Below are 25,097 nucleotides of genomic sequence, written 5' to 3'. Positions count from 1 at the left end.
ATACAGATGCTGAATTGATGTAAGCTTTTTACACAGCTCTTCTAACTAGGATAACAGAATTACATTGTAATGAAAACACTGGGAATCTGTAAGTTAAACATACAATTTGTTCTGTATTTTAACCTGGCATTCAAAATGTTAGCTGAAGTACAACTGATGGACAGAAAGAAGAAAAATATTTTCTACCAATACAGAATCACAGCTCTATAACCTGGAAGACAATTTTTTTAGAAATTACTAAAAATGAAGGTTGAAGGAAATGATTCTTTACAGAATTTAAGGAGGCGATCAATTTTGCAGAAGCATCAGGAAAATACACTAATGCGTGTGATATACTGTGTATATTATAAAATCATAGAAATATATAAAAGAAGTACACATATATGTATTATTGTCAGCGCATTTTAAGTCCTGCTGTAAAGTCATGTAAGTGATAGAACTGACTGAAACCTTTTTCAGCTGCAGAGGTCCTGCAGTAATCCTGTGCAAGAACAGGGATACAATTATGGTACAAGCAAGTACTTCACACTCAAAGTAGTTCAATACACAGAGAGGCTTTTATCCATGTTTCCAGGACTTCCTGAAAAAGGTTATTGAGTATCTTTTTAAAAAAAAAAAAGTGGGGGATATAATTTACTTCAATAAAGGATTAGGTCAATGAAAGGCAACTGTCCTCAGCCTACAATCTGCATCCCAAAATCTTCAGATGGTGGAGAACCATAGGACACGTCTGGACTTGAGGGAGCTGTAAGACTCTTGGCAGCACGCGACCCAGAAGCTCTGTTCTCTTAGGAGGGTCTGGTCTGCGTGTGCCATACAGCCCCCAGCAAATTTAGCAGCGTCAACCTCAGGAAGCCTCTTTGGTGCTTCCGCTGCAGCAAGGGAGGTGCCTTGTTCAACAGCCTCTCTGCACAGCCAAGTGACAGTTCCACTTTGTAGCCCAGTATGGGATCTGCCCTTGAATTGCCTAAAAGCCACTTGGGGCTCAAGAGTCACAGGTTCCTAACACCCAGCCCTGCCACCACCTGAGGCACAAACGTTATTCCAGCTTAATTGCAGAGTAAAGGCTGAGCTGCAGCTCCCTGGGCTGTTGCCTGTACAAAGAGCACATTCTGTCCCCTCCTGATCCTTTTTCGTGATGCACCAGTAAAAATAATTACATAAGGCGAGGCAGTCCACTTCAGCAGTTAACTTTTATGAGACCATCCATGTAAAGAACTGGACACCAAGACAGACATGATCCTTGACTGCTAATGATGTGCTTTGTTATTTGAGGCAGTCATCAGTCCCTTCATTTATCAGTTCACTGATCGTAAAAAGACAGAAAATATTCTGTGAAGCTAAGGGGTAAGTTTTTGTGGGCTTGAAAGAGTCTGAAATATTAGAAAGCAGAAAACAGTGCTGTTATATTTAAAAGACACCCTAGAACAGGATAAAACAGGAAGACAATTAATTGAGGTAAAGATATTTCAGTAATAGAAAACAGAACATAAGGCAGGAAGCATGCAAATGCCAGGCCAGAATTGTACACTATGCTAAAAGAATGATATAAAATTGTGCTGACGGTACCTGGGTGATTGTATAGAATGAATTCCATGAAAAAACAAATATTTACTATCTACAGCAAATCAATTCAATAGTATTTACATTACAAATACAGAGAAAGCTTCAAACACTGTGTTAAAAAAAAAAGTCTGTGCTCTGATACAGCAAGCACCTGTTTTCAATGGCAGATTCTAAATAACCTCCAGGTTCAGAACATGAAACTTGCTTTCTTTAGTCAGGAAGAATCTCTCTTTTTCTGTAGTCTTAAACTAGAGAGGGGAGGGGAACAGAGTCTGGAAGAGACAGTATTGTTCCCAGTATGAACAATACATATTCTAGAACTAGGTCCTTTTTGGTTAACAGTTAAGTCCTTGAAATAACAAAACTCCACAGTCATTTACTGTGCTGTTTAGTACTAAATTCAGTTTTGCAAAACTGTAATCATAATTAGCTGCTTCTGCTCAGGGAAAAAAACCCAAACAAACAAGGTATTTTATCATACTTTTGAATCCTGAAAGGTGCATCAACATTTTCATGGTTGTCTCCCCAATGTTTCTAATAATGTATCAACATTAATCAACTTTTATTATTTTCATAGGTTATTAATTCCCCAAAAGTTATGTGATATACATTTTCTTATATAAAAATAATTTGGATATAGAACACCAATGTCAGTTGGACACCCAGATCCTTCATCACAAAAAAAATCTTTTAATCAAGTAAGCATCATAATGCAAGTAAGCATCAACTATAACGAATATAGAAAGTAATAATGCTGTATCAGGTATGAAGGAACATAAGTTAGTAAAGCAAACTATCCAATCATACTGCATTAATTTTCTAAAATATTCTTACAATGTGGTTTAAAAATACTGTTCAATAATTTAAAATTACTTAATATTTTAAAATGCCTAAATTTCAGCAAACATTATCTATTTTCGTATACCTAGGCCTACTCTTAGGCAAATGGGTAAGTTGTTTCCATCCATTTGTTGTAATGCTGTGAATCCAGCCATCACCTACAAATAAGAACATACATTAGTACTTTTTCTTGGGACAATGTATTACCATTTTTATTTATATCTACAAAAAGCTCTGTGTTCTAAGAGGACATTATATTAACATAACAGTAACATCATCAGTACATTAACTTGCATCTTTTCAGTTTTTGTAATTTAACCTAACCATTGAGTCACAGAAAGCTCACTGCATTGAAATCTGGAATTAAAATGCACTTACTTTTTTTCTTTTAGATATATTGAGAAAACAGGTCAACGTCGCTTTGAAAATCACCCCCTCCCAGTGGAATATATCTGTGAGACTTAAGGTTGTTTTCGCTAATTTCAAATTTTTTTCATGAAAAGAAGTTGCCTTTTCTAGAAAAGGAACTCTGTAAAAGACTACGCTACTTCCTATTTAACACTTTGAAGCTGTGATTTACTTATCCACAAATCTACATTACGTTGACATTATTATTTGTATCTTCTTACTGCAGTTGCTATTGATATCAAAGTTCCCCCTTGTTCATATCAGAATGCGTGAGACTCTTGCCTTTATTCTTTTAGATGATAGACAGTTTGATGAAAGTTTTATTATCATACGTTCTCCCTGTACTACACAATGTGCTTCTACATTTCTATAAAAATAATAAGATAGCTAGAGAAATATTCAAGCACAATGAAAATTCTGTAACAAGATTCAGGTCTAAGCAGTTTGAGAAAGACAACAAATGTGCATACTATACGAGGTTGTACTGAATATAGTCTCTAAATTACTTACTTAAAGGGACATTGTCAGAACTTAGTCCACCAAAAAGAAAAAGTCTGTCATCTCCTATTGGAGTCAACGTGTGCCAGGATCGATCTTTTGGTTTCTCTCCACTGATATTAATTCTTGGTGAAACAAATAAACAAAAACAAGTTTTCAAAGAATGCTGAAAATTAACCTGCCAGAAGTTTAAGTTAGTTTAGTTTGTCCTAGAACAAGCTTGGATATTTTCCCAGTGAAAAAGCTGCACTTACGTAATCTGAATTTACTCTCGAGAAAAGCAGAGTTCAAATCTAAACCGAATAATTTCTTGTAACAACTGTTCTCTGAACAATCAGTTACATAAATATCAAATGTAAGGACAAAAGCATTGATTGTTAATTTGTTTGTTATCTTAAGATCACTAAAGCCACTACTTAACGTACAAGGGAAGGCACTTAGGACAGCAAAGAAAGGACTATATATTCAAATAAAATGCACAGTACATGTAGGTAAACAGACTCAGTTATCTGAGATAAAATTTAATGAATCCTGAGGGGCTACAGTCTCGCTACTAGGAAAATTATCTTAAATAATACAAGGATTGTGGCTTTAGCCTTCATCCAAAAGCTACTACCTCTTCAACCATTGTGCCTTAACATAATGGTGGGTCACCCAAACTTTGAGATATATTTTAGTAAAAAGTGGAATTCTTAAATACAGAACAGATGTAGGTTTATTATTCCAAAAATCTGCTCATGTTACAAAAATATAGATTTGATGTTGACTTCCTTTTAGCTGCACAGTTAGGTATGCTTGAGAATCTTAACAGTAAAGAACCTGAACATACGGGATTACCTACAGTGGGTGGCCTGAATTCACGTCGTCATAGTTTAGGCACTTAGGTATACAGTTGTCTCAGGAGGATCTCAACAGAGTCAGCAGACAAGAGCAAGGACCTCCAGAGGGCTTCAGCCCACCTACTATCTTGATACTAAAGCAAAGAAGTAACTTCTGTTGTAAAGTACCTCAAGTTAGACACAAAGAATCTAGGCCACTGCATACTCAGTATGTCCTCATTTTGGAAAGACGATGGAAAAAGCAGGTGCAAACACCTGTAAGCTCTCTTGCGGGGTCAGAATCTTAGTTGGAGACTGTCCAGAGCAAGGAACATTCAATCCAGGTAGACTGCATCTCAAAGAATCAGTTACTTTGTTTTTCTCCTTCCCACTATGCTAAAGTGAGGTCGAGTGTAATACACATAGATGTGTGCTCAATCTCCAATATGAACAGTGCAGAGACAGTCACCTCTATTTCCTTTATAATCAATTAAGAGAAACAGGTCCTTGAAAAGCACAACTCGTGATTTATTTTAGATGTCTACTTCAGCAGCAGTTGTCTTGTGCCCAAGAAGTGCCTATTTCTCTTAACTGAGCACAGAGGAAGCCTAGGGTGAGTAATACAAGCATCTGCAGTTCAGTTAGAGGAATTTCACTACTGGTGACTGCTAAGCAGTTCTCCATCTGGAAGCAACGCCTGAAGAATCACAGCTAATTAAACAGCAATTGCAAAACTGTCCTACTAAATTTGGCACTGAAGCTGAAGCGAAGTCACAACGTTTCAGCGCCTGCTTTGCACAACTCTTGTATAAGATGCTTCTAAAATTGGCAAAAGAGACAGAATGCGCTGAGATACAACAGGCTTTGATGTTTAGAAAAATATATACCAGACACTGATGGGTGATAACGTTTCAATCTTTCACACTACTGATACAAAAAAATCATCACAGTAACAGAAATAACATAATACTGAACATTTTGAGTAACAGGTCAGTGGAACTCAGGGAAGGCAAGGTTAACTTCTGGGTAGTGGCAACTAAAATAAATATTGCAATCTCATGCTGGAAGATATTGCTGGATTAATAGGTTAATATTATGCAATTCCTTAAGAAATCTGCATAGAGTTGAATAAGAAAAAAACTTGACGTGACTGGTTAATGAAGAGCCATTGGGCTTTAAATAAAATCATCATTGCATTTAGAATTTTTCTTTTAGGAGAGGATGTCCAACAACTGAATGTGAATGTACGACTGTACAAATCAAGTTCTCCTCGCTGGGAGATCTGTACTTTACAGAAGAACTTCAAACACGTGCAGTCAACTTGTCTTGGTCAGCAGCATTCACACAGCCAAACTTTTAAATCTGTATTAAATCCTCGAGTCTCATTGGGTGATAATTCACATGGGCAATCAAAGGCAATCTCTCTGCAGCTGCAGAACAGCTGAGATAATTCTGTTATCAAGATCAGAAGGGTTGTATCCTGCCCAATTTTTAATTCAGCATCATATCAGAAATTTCAGTAGAAAATAATTTGAAGCTATAACATAAGGAAAGGTTCCTTGCAAGAAACACCTAGAGGAGAAAATACTCACACTGACAGCAAACAAGTCTGAAGGACTTCCCCCACCTGTAAAATACTGGAATGACACTAGGGCTTTTTAGAGGCAGTTTGCAGCTGCAAATGGATTGTCTGATTAGAACTATTCAAAACTATTGCTGGTACTCAAAGGATATAGAGTGATCTTCTTTATTTCACACTCTTATTGCATAACTTTATTGGTCTCAGCAGGCATTTCATTGCTATATAAATTTCAGACAAAAAAGAAGAGGAGAGAAAAAACCCTCAGCCTCTTTATCTACTGTGTCCTATTTTACAATGTTTGTGTGTGGAATCATGGGACTTTTGGGACCAAGTTCTCTACATTGTAGATGATCCCTACAAATGCCCAATTTCTAATACAGCCACCACTACTCATTTTATGAAAGGAAGTGTGCAGCCAGAAATAATTTTCCAAACAATTTGTGCAAAGACAGACTGTAAACTGGAGCCAAAATGTAAATACTAATTTGATATTGTCATGAAAGATACACTGATTTTTGCTCCTCTTGAATTAGGAGATGAAATCACGCTAAGAGTTACTGTATGTTTGTGAATGCTGATAGGTGGCCTGGTATGATGAGATGATTTTACCATAGTAGATAATTAATAGCCACAAATAAATTATTTGGAGAAAACAAATTCCCCACCCACCCCACCCCCCAATTTGCAGTTGACAATGGCTAAACTAAATTCTGCCATCTGTGATAGTCCGAATTATATTTCTCAGGTTTCCATAAGATCAGTCACTTCAGTAAGGGAAGAACAGCGCTCAGGCCTGTGAAGCTTCCTGTAAGGCCAGCCTTTGATTAGTTACCTCTCTAGATACGAATAAATATGAACGCTTCACCTCCTGTGAGGTGCCACCACAGCAGCAGACACTGCAAAGACTCTTTTTTTTCTAATTTCTTAAATCTTTTTTTAGTCTCCTTTAAATCTTTTTTTTTCAGTCTCTCAAAGACTCTTTGCAGAAGTGCTATAGAATGGCTGGGTAGTAGGCTCCTAAATTTATAATGATCAGAGTCTATACTAAATGCTGGGTACGTCTTGTGAGCTATTCTTGGATCACAATATAGAAATAATTGAGTATTGGAACAATCTTCAGTTTTTAGGAATGGCTGCATTTAGTATTACCATCCTTAGTCTAAGGATGTGTGGGTGTGCATGGATGTAAAATCAGCCTGTTATATTCAGGTCAAGAACAGAAAACACTTTTTAAAAACTTCAATGTTAGTTTTCAAATGCCAAACAAAAGGCAACACTGGCTGACGAGGACTTAGACAGAACTTTGACATTGACATCCCTCCTTCAGGGCTTGAAATTCCTCTCATTGATTTGTCACTCAACTGCCACAGGTTTCCTTTTTTTAAAGCAATAAAAAGCAAGCCAAGCAGCAACTGCTCATGAAACAACAACAAAAAGCAAGCGGCTAAAGCAATAATCTGAATAACCAATCCACTCAGAGGTAAAGTTCACAGTCTAAGAGGGACGATGCTATCATTTAGGTAGAACACTGTTAAAACAACCCAGCAAAGAGAAAGGGGCATTAAACTGATTAGTTAATCATAAGTGCTAATTAAAGAAATTGTCAAAGAGAATTTTTTTTTAAAGGACACTGTGGGACTTTTGTCCTGCCGCCATCAGCAGCAAGAGAGAATGAATGGAGGATTGTGTCTACTCCCTGGCTTTGCTCTTGGCTCAGAGGGGAGAGGAACACACTTGGTGCAGGATCAGATCAGCAGTCACAGGTGATTAAAAATGCCCATCACAGGTGCATGAAGCACATAAAGCCCTGGAGCAGGATCAATACTGACACATACTCAGGAAAGGTGTATTTCATGGTCTTTTATGAAATTACTATTAGGTTATCCAAAGAATAGGAACAGAAGAATGGTTATCACCCATCAGTTACTGTTTCTTTCCTGGTTTGTCTATCTAACAATATATCCACTGATTCTACATGTGTAGTAGGCACTATCATAAATGCTACATGCAAACAAACAAATCTTAGGAAGTACACTAATACCTGATTTAGTTTAAAATTGAAATATTTAGGTCATGCTTTTTACTTGATTTTTTAAAAAATGGTTAAGATGCTTATCTTGGAGGAGGGGAGCCCTTTCCCCATTCTGTACCATAACAAGCCAAATATAGATAGTAAAAACAGTATTCAAAAAGACACCAAAACTAAAATTCCATATGGATAAATGTACGCATCTTGAAAATGAGGATGTTAAATCACTACATGCTGTGCTCAAAATAGCATCATCAATGCTTTGGTGCAGAACAGAAAAAGCTCAGTAACCACTATCAAATTAAATTAAATTGAAATCACAATATAACAGCTGTTAAAATAGTCCCCAAACTCCCATTCACCTCTTGGAAAAGCTACAAAATTAGCACTGGAACTATTTAACAATATGGTTCAATCTGCAACATTCAACTTTTAAGTGTTATAGAGAGAAACCTACCTTCCAGACCAAGTCCAAGTGTCTAAATTCAGGCAGTGCAAATCATTCATTCTAGTTTGCTAAAACAAATAAATAAAAGCCCAGTTGTGTTATGTTAAGCAAACAATGAGGAAAGTATTTCAGCGAGGCCTTCCCAGGACAGAATATTCCAAGTAACAATATTTTGAAGAAAACTGTACCCACGTGCCTTAAAACAGCTCTGCATTAATGTGGCAGATGTAAAGCATTTCTTCTCAAAAAACCCATGCAACTCTCAGAAAGCTACAGGTCAGGAGTATTACAGTAATGCAATGGCAGTATGGGGCCAATTTTAGCTTTTAATAGTAGCTTAATAGTGAAGAACTCTGCGATATTCAGTTCCTGCAAATGTATTCAATTTTCATCCATAGAATTCATGGTAGGTAACTGCAGAAGGCGTAACATTCTACATACAGTTTCCTCTCACTATTTTTCTTTGTGTTCTGCTCAGAACTATGCATCCTCCTGCCTGGTCACTTATTCCTTGAAATATTCTAGTAGGTACTGTACTCAGTACATGACATCCCACAAAAAGTTCATCACATCTGTTTTTCTCTCTTTTCCGGAAGGCAAGCCCTTTCACAAAGTTACTACTAGCAACAACAAGGTTTTATGAGCCTTTAACATTTGCCATAAAAATAATAAAACGTGTCAATAAGGACAATGGGAAATCAATACACTTGCATATCTGCCTGTGTTTTGAGATGAAGAAAGTAATTGCCTTAGAAACATAAGGGGGGTGGAGAATGTAAGAAAAAAATTATTTGCTTTAGATTGTAGCAATATTTTCAATGGCTTGCAATACACTTGACTGATATTTGTGATTCCCCTAGGTACTACAAAACAATATCTGAGAAGTAGGGAAATGTATCTTGCCTTACCTTACAATTTCTTTTCTCCTAGGGTAGTCCATAGATCTATTAGAATAAGCCTTTCTCCAGCTTGCAGATCCTTTGAGGCAGAAACTAGACTTGTCACTTAAGTCAGAATAGAAGTAGTTTTACCCCTGAGAACTCAGCCAGTTAGTGAGTTTGAGAGACTTCCAAAGCTGTCCATCAGAGCTATGGAAAGTCTCTCGGGGTATTTCAGGAAACAGCAAGGTTTTCAGGATAGCTATGGCCTCCTCTGATCAAGTATGTGCTAGCCCTTTTCTGTCCTGGGGAAGAGAATGTTAACTAGCATTTTGGAACGCCTTTCAGAGAGGCCAACAGGCTAAAGAAAAGCAGAATGTGAGGGCTTTTGTGCATTGCCTGAGAAACTTTATCCCCATAAGAGGGTGAATATAACAATAAAGTGTGGACCAGCTGACAGCTAGTGGAACAGATCTGTCTTCCATGACGAGTCTGTTCAGTTTCCTGCTCCTTCAGGTGGCTTTGAAGGAGATGAGGAACAAACTATACAAGCAGAAAGCAAAATGCAATTACTGAGTATCTTCTGCTGTACCTGGACACAGCTAGACACTTGGGGGTAGAGTGGGGAAAAAGCAACATCCTGGCCTCTAGAACTGAAAATATTTAATCATCTTGGAATAAAACAGTTCAATATGGAGGACATCTACTAAAGAAAGGGAAGAAAGAAAGTTGCTGTTATGTTGAAAACTAAGGTTTCAAGAAGATCCTGTTCAAGACCTCCTCGCTGACTTTCCTTTCCTAGGCATTAGGCAGAAGATGGAGTAGTTTTCAGTTTCTTGGTCCCTGGGAAATCAATGCATTATAATCTTTACATTCTCATGATTCAACAGATTGAAAGATGCATAATTACATCAACCTCATTTTGAATTCAAAACACAGCATCAGTTGGACATTTATGTCTAAGATTCAGTCCTTTAACATAGTTTCAACAAATGAAAATGCCTTTCTACCCGACCCTGATTTGGGAAACTGCAAAGCACACAGTTATAGTATCGTCACTTGCCACATGCAAAGTTTCCTTGCAGTTTCTCTTGTACTTCTAAGTGCTACCTATTATATTTAATCATGTCGCTGATAATCCTAAGATGATTCCTAATTGGCTTAAAAGCATCAAGCCTCATAAGAGGGTTTGCATTTCCCTTTGAGCTACAAGGACTCCTTAGACATCCTACTTATCTATGGCAAGTTCATTTATTTGCAGCCCAGTAAACATTAACCAGGATCTGCTTTGTCTCAGGATAAGCCTTCTAGCATGATGAAAAGCATTAAGGGTGACATATTTACAGCTCACTGCTGTTACAGTAGACTCTGTGCAGCTCTCCATTCTGAGATTTACAGTCAAACAGCTATTACAGCTCAAATCTTTGTAAGAGAAGGACTGCAGTTCAATGTATCTTCTGATCTTCACTGACAGAAAGGATAACAGGAAATATAAGCATGCATACATTAAGGCATCAGATGTGTGAAGAGCTGCTGGAAAGACTTTGTTTTATTACTTCATCATTCTTTACATGAAAACTTTCCACTTAAGTCAAACATGAGACTTGCATCAACTTTTGGACTAACTCTCCTTCCTTCCCACTTTCTCCCATTTCTGTTTTTTCAGGGGCTTACCTGGAGGAACAGAGTCCACATAATACTTCTGAGCCTGTTTTCAAATGATTCCTGGTACAATTGATTTTGATCATCATCATCATCTTCTTTTACCAGTTCTAGCTCCAAGTTTGGAAAAAGGTGCCCTTTCCTCCCAGAAAGATGAATAGGAGAAGCCTCATGACACTTCCTGGCCCTTTCTGGTTCCTTGTAGAGCCTTTTCCCTGGGAAGATTTGTATTATGGTGAACTAGAAGGAGAAGGAGGAGCAGAGCAACCCCGTATTTGCTCCTTAACTTATGGAGAAAAGCAAGACTTCATCCTTTGGGGAGGAGTTACTCCTGTTGTCAGGAAATGTAGTGTTTTTCGGATGTCTTTTGCTTTCCTTTCCTGTTTCATGACTTACATTAATGCCTCAAGCCCCACTGAATATTCCCTAACCTTTCCAAGTTTCCTCCCATTTATTTCTAGGCTAGAAAGTGAATCAATAATACCATATCACTAAGGTGACAATTACACTTGCTGCTCTCCTACAAAATTAAATATAGCTTTCCAAAATTTCACTCTTCTCTGACATTGTTCCCAAGCGGTTTCACTGAAATTTAGCAAATAGTTATTAAGGAAGCTGATGCTACCTGAGGAAGAAAACAACCTTTTCAGATGAGAGCCGCCTTGTATTTCTGAATCCTGTAGTCAAATGGAGTTAAATAGAAGCCAGAGGGCATGTCCTCTTAGGCCATATCAAATCATGCAACAGCACAGTGGAGAAATGACAGGTGAGCTCCAGTTTACCAATAATTTCACTTGCAGAGGCTGCATGAGAATCCTAACTTGAAATACAAAGCAGTTCAGCTGCAACAGGCATAGCGCAGCAACCTTAATTAGCTTGGACACAACACTCAATGCTATTCTGTTTCTGGTGTGAAGACCTCTGCAGCACACAGAGATAGCCCTTGCTAACAAAACACCCAAGGGAGCAAGGCTTTGAAGGCTGAGGAAGTGTTCAGAAATAAATGGCAGGCGAGAAGGTCCTGAGCTACATGTTTACTTCTTCACATCTAGGTTTCTTTCCCTCTCATGTCTGCAGGCTTGCTAAATGAGGAGCAGGATTCAGTTCAGCTGTGGTTAGCAAGAGTTCATTTATACAGGCAGACACAAAAGAGCAAGTCCACAGCAGAGGCACAGGGCTCACTTAGCCTGGCATGGCTAACCCTGACATACAGGATTCAAGTAAGACTAGATACTTTTTCAATCTCTTCTAATATCCCTTTATTTCCTTAGTTATTTGCAATTCAAGTTTGTCCAAACCTACAGCTCTCGAAGCTACTGCGTGCAGTTCTTTCTCAGTCAGAGGAGGGGCTTTAGCAACAATTCCAGAGATCATGAGCCTGTACGAAAGGCCACATAACACATAATGCAGAATGGTAAGAATAAACAGCATCAATTGTGGTTAATTTCTTTTCTGATTGCTCTGAAAAGGTACTTAGGTAAAAACTTTTCCTGCAGCTATGGGAGGCAATTCAAACTGAAAAACTGGCTGGACATTGCGTGGCCATTCTGAACCAGCCTTGATCTGTATGTCTGGTTTCTGTCTGAGCAAGCAGGAGTAAGCCATTTTGTAACAGAACTGTAGACTTTCCCTGAGAAGAACACTGCCTTAGATAGAGTACAGCTTTTACAGCGTGAAAAACAGGGGATAGGGAACAAAGGGCAATTTTACACTGTTTTATTTGCAAGTCCTTGAGAATACAAGGTTTAGGTTATGGCAGCTTTTCAAGACGAAGTTGGCATATGTTCATTGTAGGGCATTCCAACCAACAGTTAATTCCTTCTCTTTCATATAACAAAACTATAGAAACACAGCATTGCGGGCTTTCAAGAGCTTCTTCACTGTTACTTTTCATAGTAGTAGAGATAGAAAGCATCAAGTCTCATCCTCTAGCTAAATACGATTAAAGGCTCTAAATTAGCTGTAGGTAAAAAAAGCTAAAAACTTAAAGAAAATATGGAAGAGTACGCAGTAACTTAAATTAGGTTTTTTTACTTGCCTTACAGAATCTGTTTCTCACATTCCTGATAAACTCTAGCTTATACAGAGACCTTTAAAAATACTATCTTCCCTATGCTTTTGCAACAGTTCTAAAAAGAATTGGTACACTTTCCAGCCCATAAAGAAACTATCCTTACAAAAAATTTACAAATGATAGGGGAGCCTGCATTAGTTAAGACTACCTACTACCATCCTTATTTTCAGACATAAGACAGGAATATGTTTTTCATATTGGATTGCTGCCTCAGGCTTAAATTCTTACATTAATGCTTCAGCAGAGAAGAACTGAAGAGAAAATCTCTGACTAGTACTAGAAAAATTAGGTGTGTTGCTGACAGGGTTTAGTATCTCCTTGCTTATCAGTGGTGGCTTCAAGTTTGTTAGGTACAGACAACCAGGGGGATGATGCCTATGACCTTTTTTTTTCCTAAGTTAAAAAGATGTAGGAAGAGTTAAGATTATTTAGCAAGAGTCTAGCCTCGATTTAAATACGCACGGATTGCATCCCATACAGACAGCTCTTCCGCTGCCTTTGACTATTACCTAAGGGACAACAGATTTAAGATCCTCCCACAGTGCATTCAATGGTACACTCTTGGATCAACTATCAGGAAAGTAAATACAAGCCTTACTCTTGTGGTAAAGAGCTTATATTGGATGCACAGAATAAAGCTGTTAACAGCGATCTCTGTGGTATGCTGCACATATTCTGTATCAAGGGCACAGAGCATGCTAAAGGTAAGGACTGAGACTGCAAAACGGACATTCAGAGAGCAGAGGAGAGGCTTAACAGGACTGGAATGACCTGTGCCTGCAGCAGCCTGTGCTATCAGATAACACGCTGCAGCATCCTGTACCAGCTTGAACGTACAGAGACTAATAGCTTTGTATCCAGACATTATAATCACATGCTGCTCTTCCAGACATCTATATTTGTCACTTATGTGCAAAAAATGACAAAAGTTTAAATCAGAAAGTCAGCTGAAATGTGTTATTTCCAACCACATGTTGCAATTGTAAATATAAAATCCAGTATCCCAACAGCTATTCTGCACTTCACTTTCCCAGAAGGTAAACATCAGGGTGTGAGAGAGGTGTATGTGAGAAATTGACTGCTCTTACACATTTCCTCTTTCTCTAGCAGGGGGAGCACAAGCTAAAATCCTAGTTATATTTACTACTTGCTAGTATTTCATTAAGTGAAATGGGGGAAAAAAGCTAGCAGGTTTGATGTATAAATCTGCTAAGCTGTAGCAAGCACAGAACGCTAGCATTTCGTCATTTCTTTAAGCCTGGTCTATCAGCAGGCTTGCTTTTGCTCCACTCTCAAAGAACCATCTCCTACAGAGGTTACGCACACATCAACCATTTTTGTTGATTTATAAACATTTGCATTTACCATACAATCATCTGGTTTTTCCCTTTTTGGGACAATGTATACTTCATCATTAATGCTACAGACAGAAAGACAGACTCTTCTTTTTGTAAGGTAGAGGGGGATGAAAAGAAGCATCCTGGATTCAATGCCCCTAACATACAGGTTAGGCCAAAGACGTCTTGAATTTTTTTCTGCTACAAAAATAACTTGCTATTAAAAAACCAACTGCCAAGAAAATAATATTACTGCTAATAAAATGTTTTAATTAAACACTAACCAGCACCCGTCCTCCAAAGATGTAACCTTTATTTCCCAGCACAGCACACGTATGAGCTGCTCGAGGCTGAGGTGGATCTCCACCCTGAAAGAACCAAAATAAGATCCTTCAGAACATCGAAGTGCCAGCCAAGGATAGTGGCAAGTCAGTATCACAGAGATTGCAAAAGGAAGGCCAACATGCATCAATATGCTGACAGAACTGCGACTTTAAAAGGAAATAATTTGTAGTCATGTCCAAGACTCCACAGACATTACAAGATACACATATTTGCCAAGGACAGCTTTAATTGAGTTTCATCAGTAGCTTATGTTTAATATATTCCCTCTTGGCCTGATTTATCATTGCTTTACTTAAGTGAAATTCAATTAATTTATCTTTAATTCCTAAGCATAAAATTACAGAAAGACATCAGTTATTTTTGACATGTCATGTGCAGCTTTATTTTTCAAAAGTGCGAACCATTAGGAACTAGTACTAAAATCTCTGGAAATCAGATCTTAAAATTTCATGTTACATCCAATAGCCACATGCCAAAAAGCATCCCCTGTGTAAATCACAAATAAAGATAGCAAAATTGGCTTTTACTTTTCAAGGGTAATTTCATTTTTTGCATTTAGTTTTATAGGAATTTTAGAACATCCTATAAAGTACAAAAAATAGTGTCAGACACTCAGTACAATATACTTCTACTGAGTACTTACGTAAACTCACCAGGATTTTATGAACCTTTATACTGTAATATCCTATTAATATCAATAAATAGAAATGCGTGCATTACTATTTCACTGCAAAAGTATACATGCTCCTTTGGAAGACTATTAAAATAACTTATTTGCTGAAAAGCATCTGCTGTGTTTATTCTAACAATACAGCATGACTGGGAGATATTTGTTCAAAAGATTTTTTTTAACGTTAACCCCTGAAGGGAATACAACTCCATACACATTGCTCAAAACAACGAGCATATAACCCTCGCATAACAAACATGTATCTTTACTTCACAAAGGAAAACTGAAGACCTAAACTAGCAATACAGTGAGTTTACGATCTCTCCCCCTTTGTCTTCTTTAAGTCTGTGAAGGCTGAATAATGAAGCAAGAGAGGCTGGATTTCAAGATCACTATTGTTCTTTCAGCCCAATACACTATCCTTCACACTGACCTATCAGCTTTACGAAAAGGGGTGGGGGAAGGAAGAAATCCCTCAGGGGATCAGACCTTAATCTCTCATGTGGTCAACTCTCAGTTATCTGTGATAGTTTATCCATGTTGCAGATTAATTATATACAAATACAGTCAACCAAATGACTTCATATCAAAACAGTTCAGATAAATGGGGTTTGTTAACCTCAGTTTGGCAACATTAAAACCATTCATATGTTTCTATCACACAATCCCCAAAGACCTTCACTCTGTTCCAGAAGGCCTTCGCTAGGTGTGAGACAGGATGAATACAGCACTGGCCTGGGTCAATGGCTGTGCTCCAACCATGAAACTATTCCAGACCCAAAGCCCCGGCAAGGCCTACACGGATACCCAAAGTCAGTATAATCTCTATAATCCATTCCACAGGACCCAAGCTTGCTTTGTGAGGAGCCACTGAAAGACCTTCACACCCCGTTCCTCAGCCCCGCTCTGGTATTCCTACTAAATGGTTTTCTGGAGTATTCCAGTGCCTTGTCTTTCCAGTAACGGAGTGCTGACAGTAATTTTGTATTCCCAACAGTAGTCTTAAAGCTTGAATACAAAGCTTTATCTCAAAACTATCCCCTAGATACAGAATCCTGTATCATCTTCTCATGTATCCAGATTTCTCATACCTCTCTGAAGCTTACGATATTTTTTTGCACCAGAACTACATTATAGAAAAAACACCAGTCTAATAACATCCTGTGGGAAAACAAATTCATATCAGTTCTGAATTTTCCACATTTCAGATGCATTGAGTGTCCTCCTCTTTAATGCTATAAGCCTGAGCAATACTAAGCATATTCAAATTACTTTTCCCAACATCAATTTCTAGAGCACAATAACTATTCAAAATGCAGTAAAATCATAACTTTGTCAAAAGACAAGACTAAAAAACACTCACTCTAATTGCTGGTTGAGACCAAGTTTGTGTAGTTGTATCAAAAACATGAACATCATTGTGCCATCCCCAGAATATCTGCCCTTCCTAAAAAAGAAGTTAAAAAACAAAAAATAAGTTTATTCTATTTTAAAATCTTTGTGCTTATTAAAGGATACAAACCCAGAAGTGAACTATCAAAACAGAAAATAAACTAAAATACAGAATTTTATCAGAAGAAACATATGCTAATATTTTTATTGATGTTGCAGCTGCTCAGATCTAGTTGAAGGTCAAGAGCATTCGGGAATGTTAGGACTGATGACATTTTTGAAAATGGGTTTTGGGCTCCAACACCAGTCACTGCAGTAGACAAATTCTACCTTCTAATTTCTAGTGTAAGATACTGAGAAATAAATAGACTGTACAAAGTAATACATTTCTGTAAGTATTTAACATTTGATGTAAGGATCTGTATTCCCTTGAATGCATATCTATTTCTTATTAATTCCTGTCACTAAATGCTCTAATCAGTCTCCTTCTTTCTATTAACTGCAAGAAATCATTGTAAGAAACTAACTAATCCAGGCATCTTAAAGTGATGGCATTTACTCTGGATAACAAATTAAAGAAATCAACTGAAAGTATATTTCAGTGAGACTTGTGAAGCTGTAAATTCCCTACCGTTACTTCAAGGAAATAAATTCTAAAATTTTCTGGGAGTTTCATATTTAAAATATGTCTTCAGATTTAAAATACTGCCTTTGTTCCTGCTTTGACAGCATTTTGCTCCACTGCACTCAAAGTCTAGCACTGGGTACTTGGAATACACTGAACACCCACCACTCCCAACATGCAATATCTTAAATTTCAAATCTAAGGAGAAGATTCTAATTTGCATTTCTGCTGATGCTACAAATAAAAGAAAAATCAGACAGATTTTCATACTTACTGAGGATAGTACAAAAGATCACGTTTTGACAATCAGAAAGGACAAATCACTCTGAATTATGACAAATCTCTTACCCAAAATGCATCATGGACATCAAAACAATCACTCAGTTCATTATGCTTCCTACAGCCATAGCCACCAAAATATATTAGCCTAAAAGAACAACAACAAAAAGCTCGGTTAACTGTTTTGTAAATAACATTCAAATGAATAAGCTGTAATAATTAATTGGTTTACCTACTGTACTATTAACAATATATGCAAATTGAAATATTTCATATCGCACCTAATTACACAGAAAACCTTACTGAGATGAAGGTAATATTGTTACACTCTTCAACAAGCCTGACAGAAATCCACAGAGACAAGGAAGGAGGTTCACGATACCTCAAAGTCCCTATTCTCTATTCCTCCATCCACCAGCTTATCACAGTCACATTTTCAGACCCAAGTCTCAAAATGACACATAACACACAAGACAGTGAACTGCCTATGCTTCTGCTAGAATTCCTACGCTTTTCTACTGAAATTCCTATGCTCCTGCTATATTTGTTAGCCTTCTATATACATCTTTTCACAACAAATGTTCCTAAGGTTCAGCCCACAGACTGCCTGTGACACATGAAGTCTTTCTCTAGCTTATAGATTGTTTCAACTAAGCACTACTGAACATATTGCATTGCAAGTACTGTTACACACCTCCCAGCCTAATATTCCACCCATGAAATGGCCATCCATAAGTAATGGTTCCTAAAGTTTTGTTTAACTTCAACATTTGAGGATATTTGGTATAGTTGTTAGTGATCTTGGGAGAAGGCAATTTAGGAAATGATGGGATGGTGAAGGTCATTCCAGCCTGACATTCCTAGGGAAACAGAGTTACTGAAAGCATTGTGCAATACACCAAGACATCCTGACCTGCAAATTCACATCTTGTGAAATTTTAAGGTATACTTCTGAGAAGGTGCATAGCTTGTCCCCAAATACCTTTGTTAAATGAAAAGGTTACACTCTGCCACCTAAAATAGGTATTTTTCCCAGTATGCAGATTACATGATACTCTGAATAGATTGATTTAGTTTTGAATAATCTTGTTGATAGCTAAGGAGAAGTTGTTAAAATATATTTACTTTCATATAGCTTGCAGTTAAATTAGAATTACAAAACCAAGATGTAGTACTGAGAGGCATTATATAGTTTACGCAAAACCTCTTTAGATGTGGAATCCAGAAACAGATGTATCATTTACATTTTATAGTGTTCACTGTATATCATATTCTTGCTTGTTTACAATAAACTTTTATAACAAATCACTGACATGTCACTTTCTTGTGACTACATATGCCTTAATATCCAGACACTTTCCGTAATAAACACAAAATCTCAAGTATTTATTTTTAGCTAAGTATTTTTTCTAAATACATTCAGTAACTTTTACAACACAAATATCTAGCCTGACTTGGTTCTTATAAAGATACTCACTGAAATGTCTTTGCAATTTTCAGTATTTGTATGCTATTGAAATCCTTGAAAATATACTAAATATATTTTAGTGCAGGTAATAACTTAATGCTTACATGCAAAAAAATAAATGTAATTTTTATACTGATTTTAACATGTGTTAAAATTAAAACCATAAGTAATAGATGCACAAGAATTTTTATCTAAAGTCTCAAAGCATTCCAGAATCTTTCACTAAATTTCCCAACTCTCTCCTACAGTGGGTTTATACTTACCATTAATTCAGCTCACATGTGAGAAAACTCTGGTAGAAAGTTGTTAGGAGAGTTACACAAAATCCCACAGCAAGTCAAGCTAAGAATTAGAGTTTCATGAATCCCAAACCTGTGTTCTCTTCACTTTATAGTACTTCCTCTCTGCAATTAACACATATTAAATATTCTTAATGTGTTACCTGTCCTTATACACCCAGCAGGAAAGCTTGTCACGTGGTGTAGGAGGTTGACCTTTAAAATTTGTAATTTTTTTCCACCTATAGGTTCCATTTTTTGTTCGCAAATTAACATAATACAGCTTAAAAGAAAAAAATTACAACATTTTCAGTATAAATGATGTCGAAGAATTCAGTACAAATCACCAGCAAAAAGAACAACCCACCACCCCCAGAATACACTACTCCCTTTTTAAAAGCAAAAGGAACTGACAGTGAAGTTGGCAATATGTAGCAACATATAGGAAGAACCTGATACACGACAAGAACACAAAAGGAGTGAGAATTAGCAGCATGTTTCCTTGCCTTCGCTCAGCCAGACCAGAACACTAATATCCTGCTCCTTCCAGAGTCAACTGAAGCCTTGCAAAAAACTTCTGCAAGACAAGCAGCTCCCGGTTCAATTCTGCTGGCAGGACTGTCAGTAGTTCTGCCTAACCTAACCAAGTAACTGCACAGAAATCAACAAGGCTTGTGAACCAAGTACTAAACTGAGATCTGATTACAGGCTCCATTTCAGTTGTTTTCTAGTCAGGACTGAACTCATTTACACTAAATGATAAAACAGCTCATTTCCTCTACTTTGCTACTCCAGCCTTCAGTTACAAGGAAAACTGGTAGCTATATTTTAACTTTAATTATTATCTGATTGTATAAGAAAGGTAATCACTAACAAAGAGCAAACATAAAAGTGATATTCTGAGATCAGTTTCAATTATGGCTGCCAATATATTTAAAAAAAAAAAAGCAACTGGGAAAGCACTGGCAGTTTTCAGAAATAAATACAGAAAGTTTCGCATAACGGGTCTCATTCTGAAGCTACGATTCAGTGAAAAATCCCAGAAAAATACATGGACTTGAACATTAAAACAAAAACTAAAGTTTTTTGTCAGTTTAAAAGTATACTTTTTCTACAAAAATAAAGCTTTTCCTTAAATTTCTCCTTAATTCAATGCAAAGTACGCCAGACAAAACAATACGGTCAGCATTATTATTCATTCAAATACAATATGTTATGAAAGAAAAGAATACAATACCCGATTACTGTATCCTTTATCATCAAATCCACCAAAAATATACAGCTTCCCATTAATGCTTGCCCCACAGCTTCCTGACATGGAGGTAGGTAACTCTCCTTCCATTAGGTGCATTGTCCTGCAATTTAGCACATACGTTAAGTCTTATAATGCTGCTTTCAAACCTGCTAAAATTAACAAACCCAAAACAGATGTATTAATAATTTTTATACTTAAACCTAAAAATACAGTTGCAGGGGTTTAGCCATAACTAGCACTAGAAATTATAGCCGATATATGAAGTCGGGCTCCTGCGGTGTAAGAGGACTTTCACATGAATATTGTGCGTATGTTTATGAAGCATCTCAATTTTTCTGAAGGTGAAGCCCATATTAAAAAGAGCATTAGCAGAGCTGAAACATTAATTATTCAAAACCTGGAAATACTATTAACTCCAAAAACTCCTGAAATGAGAACATGGTATTGCTGTTATTTTACAAATGGAAAACTGAGGCAGAAGTAGAAATAAAGGTCAGAAGTATTCACTAATTTTGGCACCCAATGTGCCACTCCTACAACTGCATTTTGCACTGTATTTAGCATAATAAAAGAATCTTCAATAATGCCAATTTTAGCAATGAGTTCTCCGTTCTTCAGCAGCGGCAGCAGTTCCTAGCCTTTTCCTTACTAGTCTCACTTACAAACCAGTAACTTCCTGTGATGCAAATTCTAACATCACACAATCTTAAGTGCTACACAACGATCTGATGAAACTCGGTTTCTGCCAAACTCACGAGGCTGAGCATTAGGCCAAGAGTGCGCTTAGAATCATTACTCCACATTGAAAACAGCTTTCCTAGGACCTCAAATTTCTACAGAAGATAGGGACCTGCATTTTCCTCTCACAGGTACATGTACAGAGGACATGTGATTTGTTTTGGATTTCCACCTTGTCACCACACCTTCAGTCTCCGTAGATTTAGCAGCCAAATCCCAGCCCCTCTGTGCTGGCACTCCAACCCCTTGCCCCAGCTTTGCTGCCGACATCTCAATTTTACCCCACAGTTTCTGGTTTAAGCTTCCTTCCGCTGCCGTTCCCGTTCATTTTTCTTAGCTCTCCACCTGATTCTGTGCTTTCCAACTGAGTCCTTAGCCCAGTCTCCCTCCTCAGTCATGGTCTCCCACCTTCAAAGCCTGATTCCACTTTTTCTTCTCTCTGCTAGGTCTAACATCACCACACTTGTTGACCCAGTCAATTCCATTCATTCCCTTCTTTGATACATCCACATCTAGATCAGACACATTCATCTTCTATCACCGGTGGCTATACAGAAGAAAAGGATTCTTACAGCTTTGAGTTCTGATGCTTGACCTTACCCCAACCTAAAAGAACTGGAGGCAGCCATTAAAAGGAAAAGGTTTTTATGCACTGAATCACCAGATGTGAATGATATGTGTGTAACCTGTCTCTATGGAAAATGGCGCTCACTAACAGCTGCTCAAGGCACTGCTTTCAAATACCTTTGTTCTGGCACCAGCACTGGGCCAGCCCACCTTCCCCTTCTCTGCTCTTGCTCTCTCATTCCTGCTTGTTCCTGTGTCATGCGGTGCAGTCAGCTGTACATGTACAACTGCCTGTGCTGTAAACTGAATGAGATCAAGAATGGATCCAGGTTAAAAATAACCCTGAAAAAAGAAAAGTTATATTTAACCCAGATCACTTTCCTGATCCAATTTCCCATGGACCATATAAACAGCTGTACGACCGATACGGGGACATAGGAGTGAAAACTCAGAGTACGAGGTTGCTTTAGCCACCCTTTCACCAAAAGAAACAGACAGCAAACCACAGTCTCAATGAGGGTACAATCTTAAAAAAAGAAAGAAAGAGAAAGGAAAAAAGACTTGCTAGAACTTCACAGCTAACCATATGCAAACTGTTGTTTTCCAAGTCAGTGACTTGACCACACAGATGTGGAATTTCATACCTACTCTAAGACAACTTCCTGATCTAGCCCTCCTCCCCTTTTCCCTCCATTTCAAATTGTTGCTTTGAATATGGGTATGCAATGAACCTCTTGAATATGGGTATGCAAGAAATATATAAACAGGTGGGAGACTAGAAAGACAGCTGGCAGAAAAGACATATAAGCCCAAACAGATACTACTTTACCAGACTGAATGCAGTTATTGTAATAGAAACCACCGGAAAACTTTAAAAAGAGGCATTGTTATCTCTCCTCACATACGATATGTAAAGCCCAAACGGATACTACTTTACCAGACTGAATGCAATTATTGTAATAGAAACCACCGGAAAACTTTAAAAAGAGGCATTGTTATCTCTCCTCACATACGATATGTAAAGACAATGAATATAAAATGTAAAGATTAAATTGCTAGTGATGTGCAAGATCTGGTTAGTTGTAAGTTATTTATGCAAATACACTCAGAACACAATTAAGTAATAACAAAAAGTATATAGTTGTAAATAGATCAAGAACCCAAATATCCAGTGTTTAAATATTCCTTTTAACATATAAGTTAATGTATGGAAAACTAAGCCAAAATAAATGCCCAAATAAAATGCACCTGTTTTAACAACAGAGCCTTAAGCTGACCATTTCAAACATCCTCTTGAAAAAACCAATGATACTTAAGGAATTAATGTGTTTCCTAGAGCAATTTGCAAGTACATATGTCTGTTCTTCAGTCTTCACATTAAACATCTGCTATTTAAACTCCAAGGAACATGACAAATAACTCTTGTAAATGAATTAAGTTTTTTCACTGCAGCTAATTGTAATCTATGCAAAGATCAACTTTATATATTAATTAAATATAAATTATGCAACCTACCATAACCCGCTATCCATTTCATAGATCCAGAGCTCATCATTAGGCAGATAAACTTCATTTTCTTCAATTGACTAAAACAAAAAAAAATTTGCAAATGTTAAATCAATTATGCATTATATACCATATGTTTTAAAATGAAATACCAAATCATGTTACTTAGCAACACAGAATAATCTTAAGGAGATAATCTACCAGAGCATAAGTCATATCCCAACATTATTACTCTAATCATTGCAATTTTGAACAGGCAGCTCAATAATGTTAGTATTTTACATATTATACTAGAAGTTCAAAAAAGATGGTTTTCATTTTTTTAAGCTATTACAAATACTGTGCTAGGCGTTTCCTGATGTCATTGAGCTTTGTTGATTGTTAATAGCATCTTTAATCACTTGTTTTAAGGTGTGAAGATTATAAAAAAAATAAGTTGGGTGTATCAGAGGTAGGGAGAGAAGTGTTTCAATATTCAAAAAGTAATCTGAATATAATACAATAGCCATTTTGTAAAAATAAGAAAATAGCACACAGGTGAACAGTTAAGTCATTAGGAAATATACACAACTGCTACTAACAAGTAGCACAACAGTACCATAACACGACCATGGATTTAAAAACCCCAAAATCTTAAAAGACACCGTCGAAGGTGCTTCCCTCCTTTATTAAAATGCTGTTACTAAAGGAAGTATTTTTTCAGTCACTGATGTGATCACTCTGACCAAATTTTGCTGTACTGTTAGCCTTCATACCTCCAAATACAGAACATCAAAGACGAGCATCAAAGTATTAATGCTGTTCTTTGGGGCTTTTTGCATCTTTAAGGAAAAAAAGAGTTCTCCTTCACCTGCAGAATTTTTTCCCTCATTCCACAACCCCTTTTTATCTTTTCCAGAGACTGAGACTTTGCTACGCTGTGTAGATGGGTAAAGAACTCAACAATTAAACAGAAAGTTAGAAAAAAGTACTCATTTTAAAAATAAGGAACTTAATTCCTCAGGCCCACTCATTAAAGGCGCAGATTTACCAACTTAACGTTTTGCCAAGAAAGATGTGTAACAACATAAAGCAGACCAGATTTGAAGCTGCTAAGTTAAAACTCATTCTCTTTTGGTTTTGGGAGATACTTTTAAATTAGGAGGCAATTATGGGCATAATGTAAAAATATAGAGAAAAGTGTAACTGAAAAGCACAAAAAGAACAGTTACTTGCACCGACTGAAGGAAGGAACTTGAAAGAACAAATTGTCAAATATAAAAGAGCTTAACCTGTGCCATAACATGAGAAAATTAATTCCTCTGTCGAAAACAGAACTATGAAGACTCCCAAACAGAGGCCATGTAAGAAAGAAAAATAATTTGGGAAATAATGATGAGGAAGAATAACAAACAGGAGAAGGAAGCCCAAAAGAATGCAACTGCAGCAGTCAGGCTGGGTAACAATTACACCAGTAATTATTGTCTTAGCATTAGAAAGAAATGAAAGACTGTGAGGGAATAAGCAGCCAGAGTCAGTAAATAAAAAAACACTTTAAAAAGTAGATGAAAATTAAATGAATGTGAGGAAAAGAAGTTAAATACAAAACTGAAATTTAATTATTAACAATTTAGTTACTGATATTGATTACCTGCCTTTAAATGATACTTTATTATTACCTTCTCAATTTGAAAGGTGCCCATCAGGCATCACACACAGTTTGGTACAGTTTATCCTGCCAGGTACCTTTCATAAGGTAGGCTCTGCTGTTACACCAGCTTGCAGCTTTCACAAAGTGCAGAAGTCTACGCAATTTAATCTAGATACGCCAGTGGTCAGAGGCTGAGCATTTGCT

General features: G+C 37.1%; 1 protein-coding gene across 1 annotated transcript in view; it reads right to left on the bottom strand.

Annotated features, from left to right (window-relative positions):
• KLHDC1 (kelch domain containing 1) overlaps positions 1-25,097 on the bottom strand; it is a 30,739-nt gene that overhangs the window by 3,403 nt on the left and 2,239 nt on the right. Inside the window, exons 2-10 of the mRNA XM_059819411.1 lie at positions 23,273-23,343; positions 20,435-20,552; positions 19,362-19,480; positions 17,521-17,599; positions 16,519-16,602; positions 14,425-14,508; positions 8,199-8,257; positions 3,325-3,437; positions 2,492-2,564 (exon numbers count right to left, since the gene is read on the bottom strand). Coding sequence (XP_059675394.1) covers positions 2,492-2,564; positions 3,325-3,437; positions 8,199-8,257; positions 14,425-14,508; positions 16,519-16,602; positions 17,521-17,599; positions 19,362-19,480; positions 20,435-20,552; positions 23,273-23,343 — 800 coding nt within the window. The remainder of the gene's footprint in view (positions 1-2,491; positions 2,565-3,324; positions 3,438-8,198; positions 8,258-14,424; positions 14,509-16,518; positions 16,603-17,520; positions 17,600-19,361; positions 19,481-20,434; positions 20,553-23,272; positions 23,344-25,097) is intronic.

The sequence above is a fragment of the Gavia stellata genome, chromosome 7, assembly GCF_030936135.1.
Source record: "Gavia stellata isolate bGavSte3 chromosome 7, bGavSte3.hap2, whole genome shotgun sequence".
Classification (NCBI taxonomy): Eukaryota; Metazoa; Chordata; class Aves; order Gaviiformes; family Gaviidae; genus Gavia; species Gavia stellata.
This window is presented reverse-complemented; position numbering and strand designations above follow the sequence as displayed.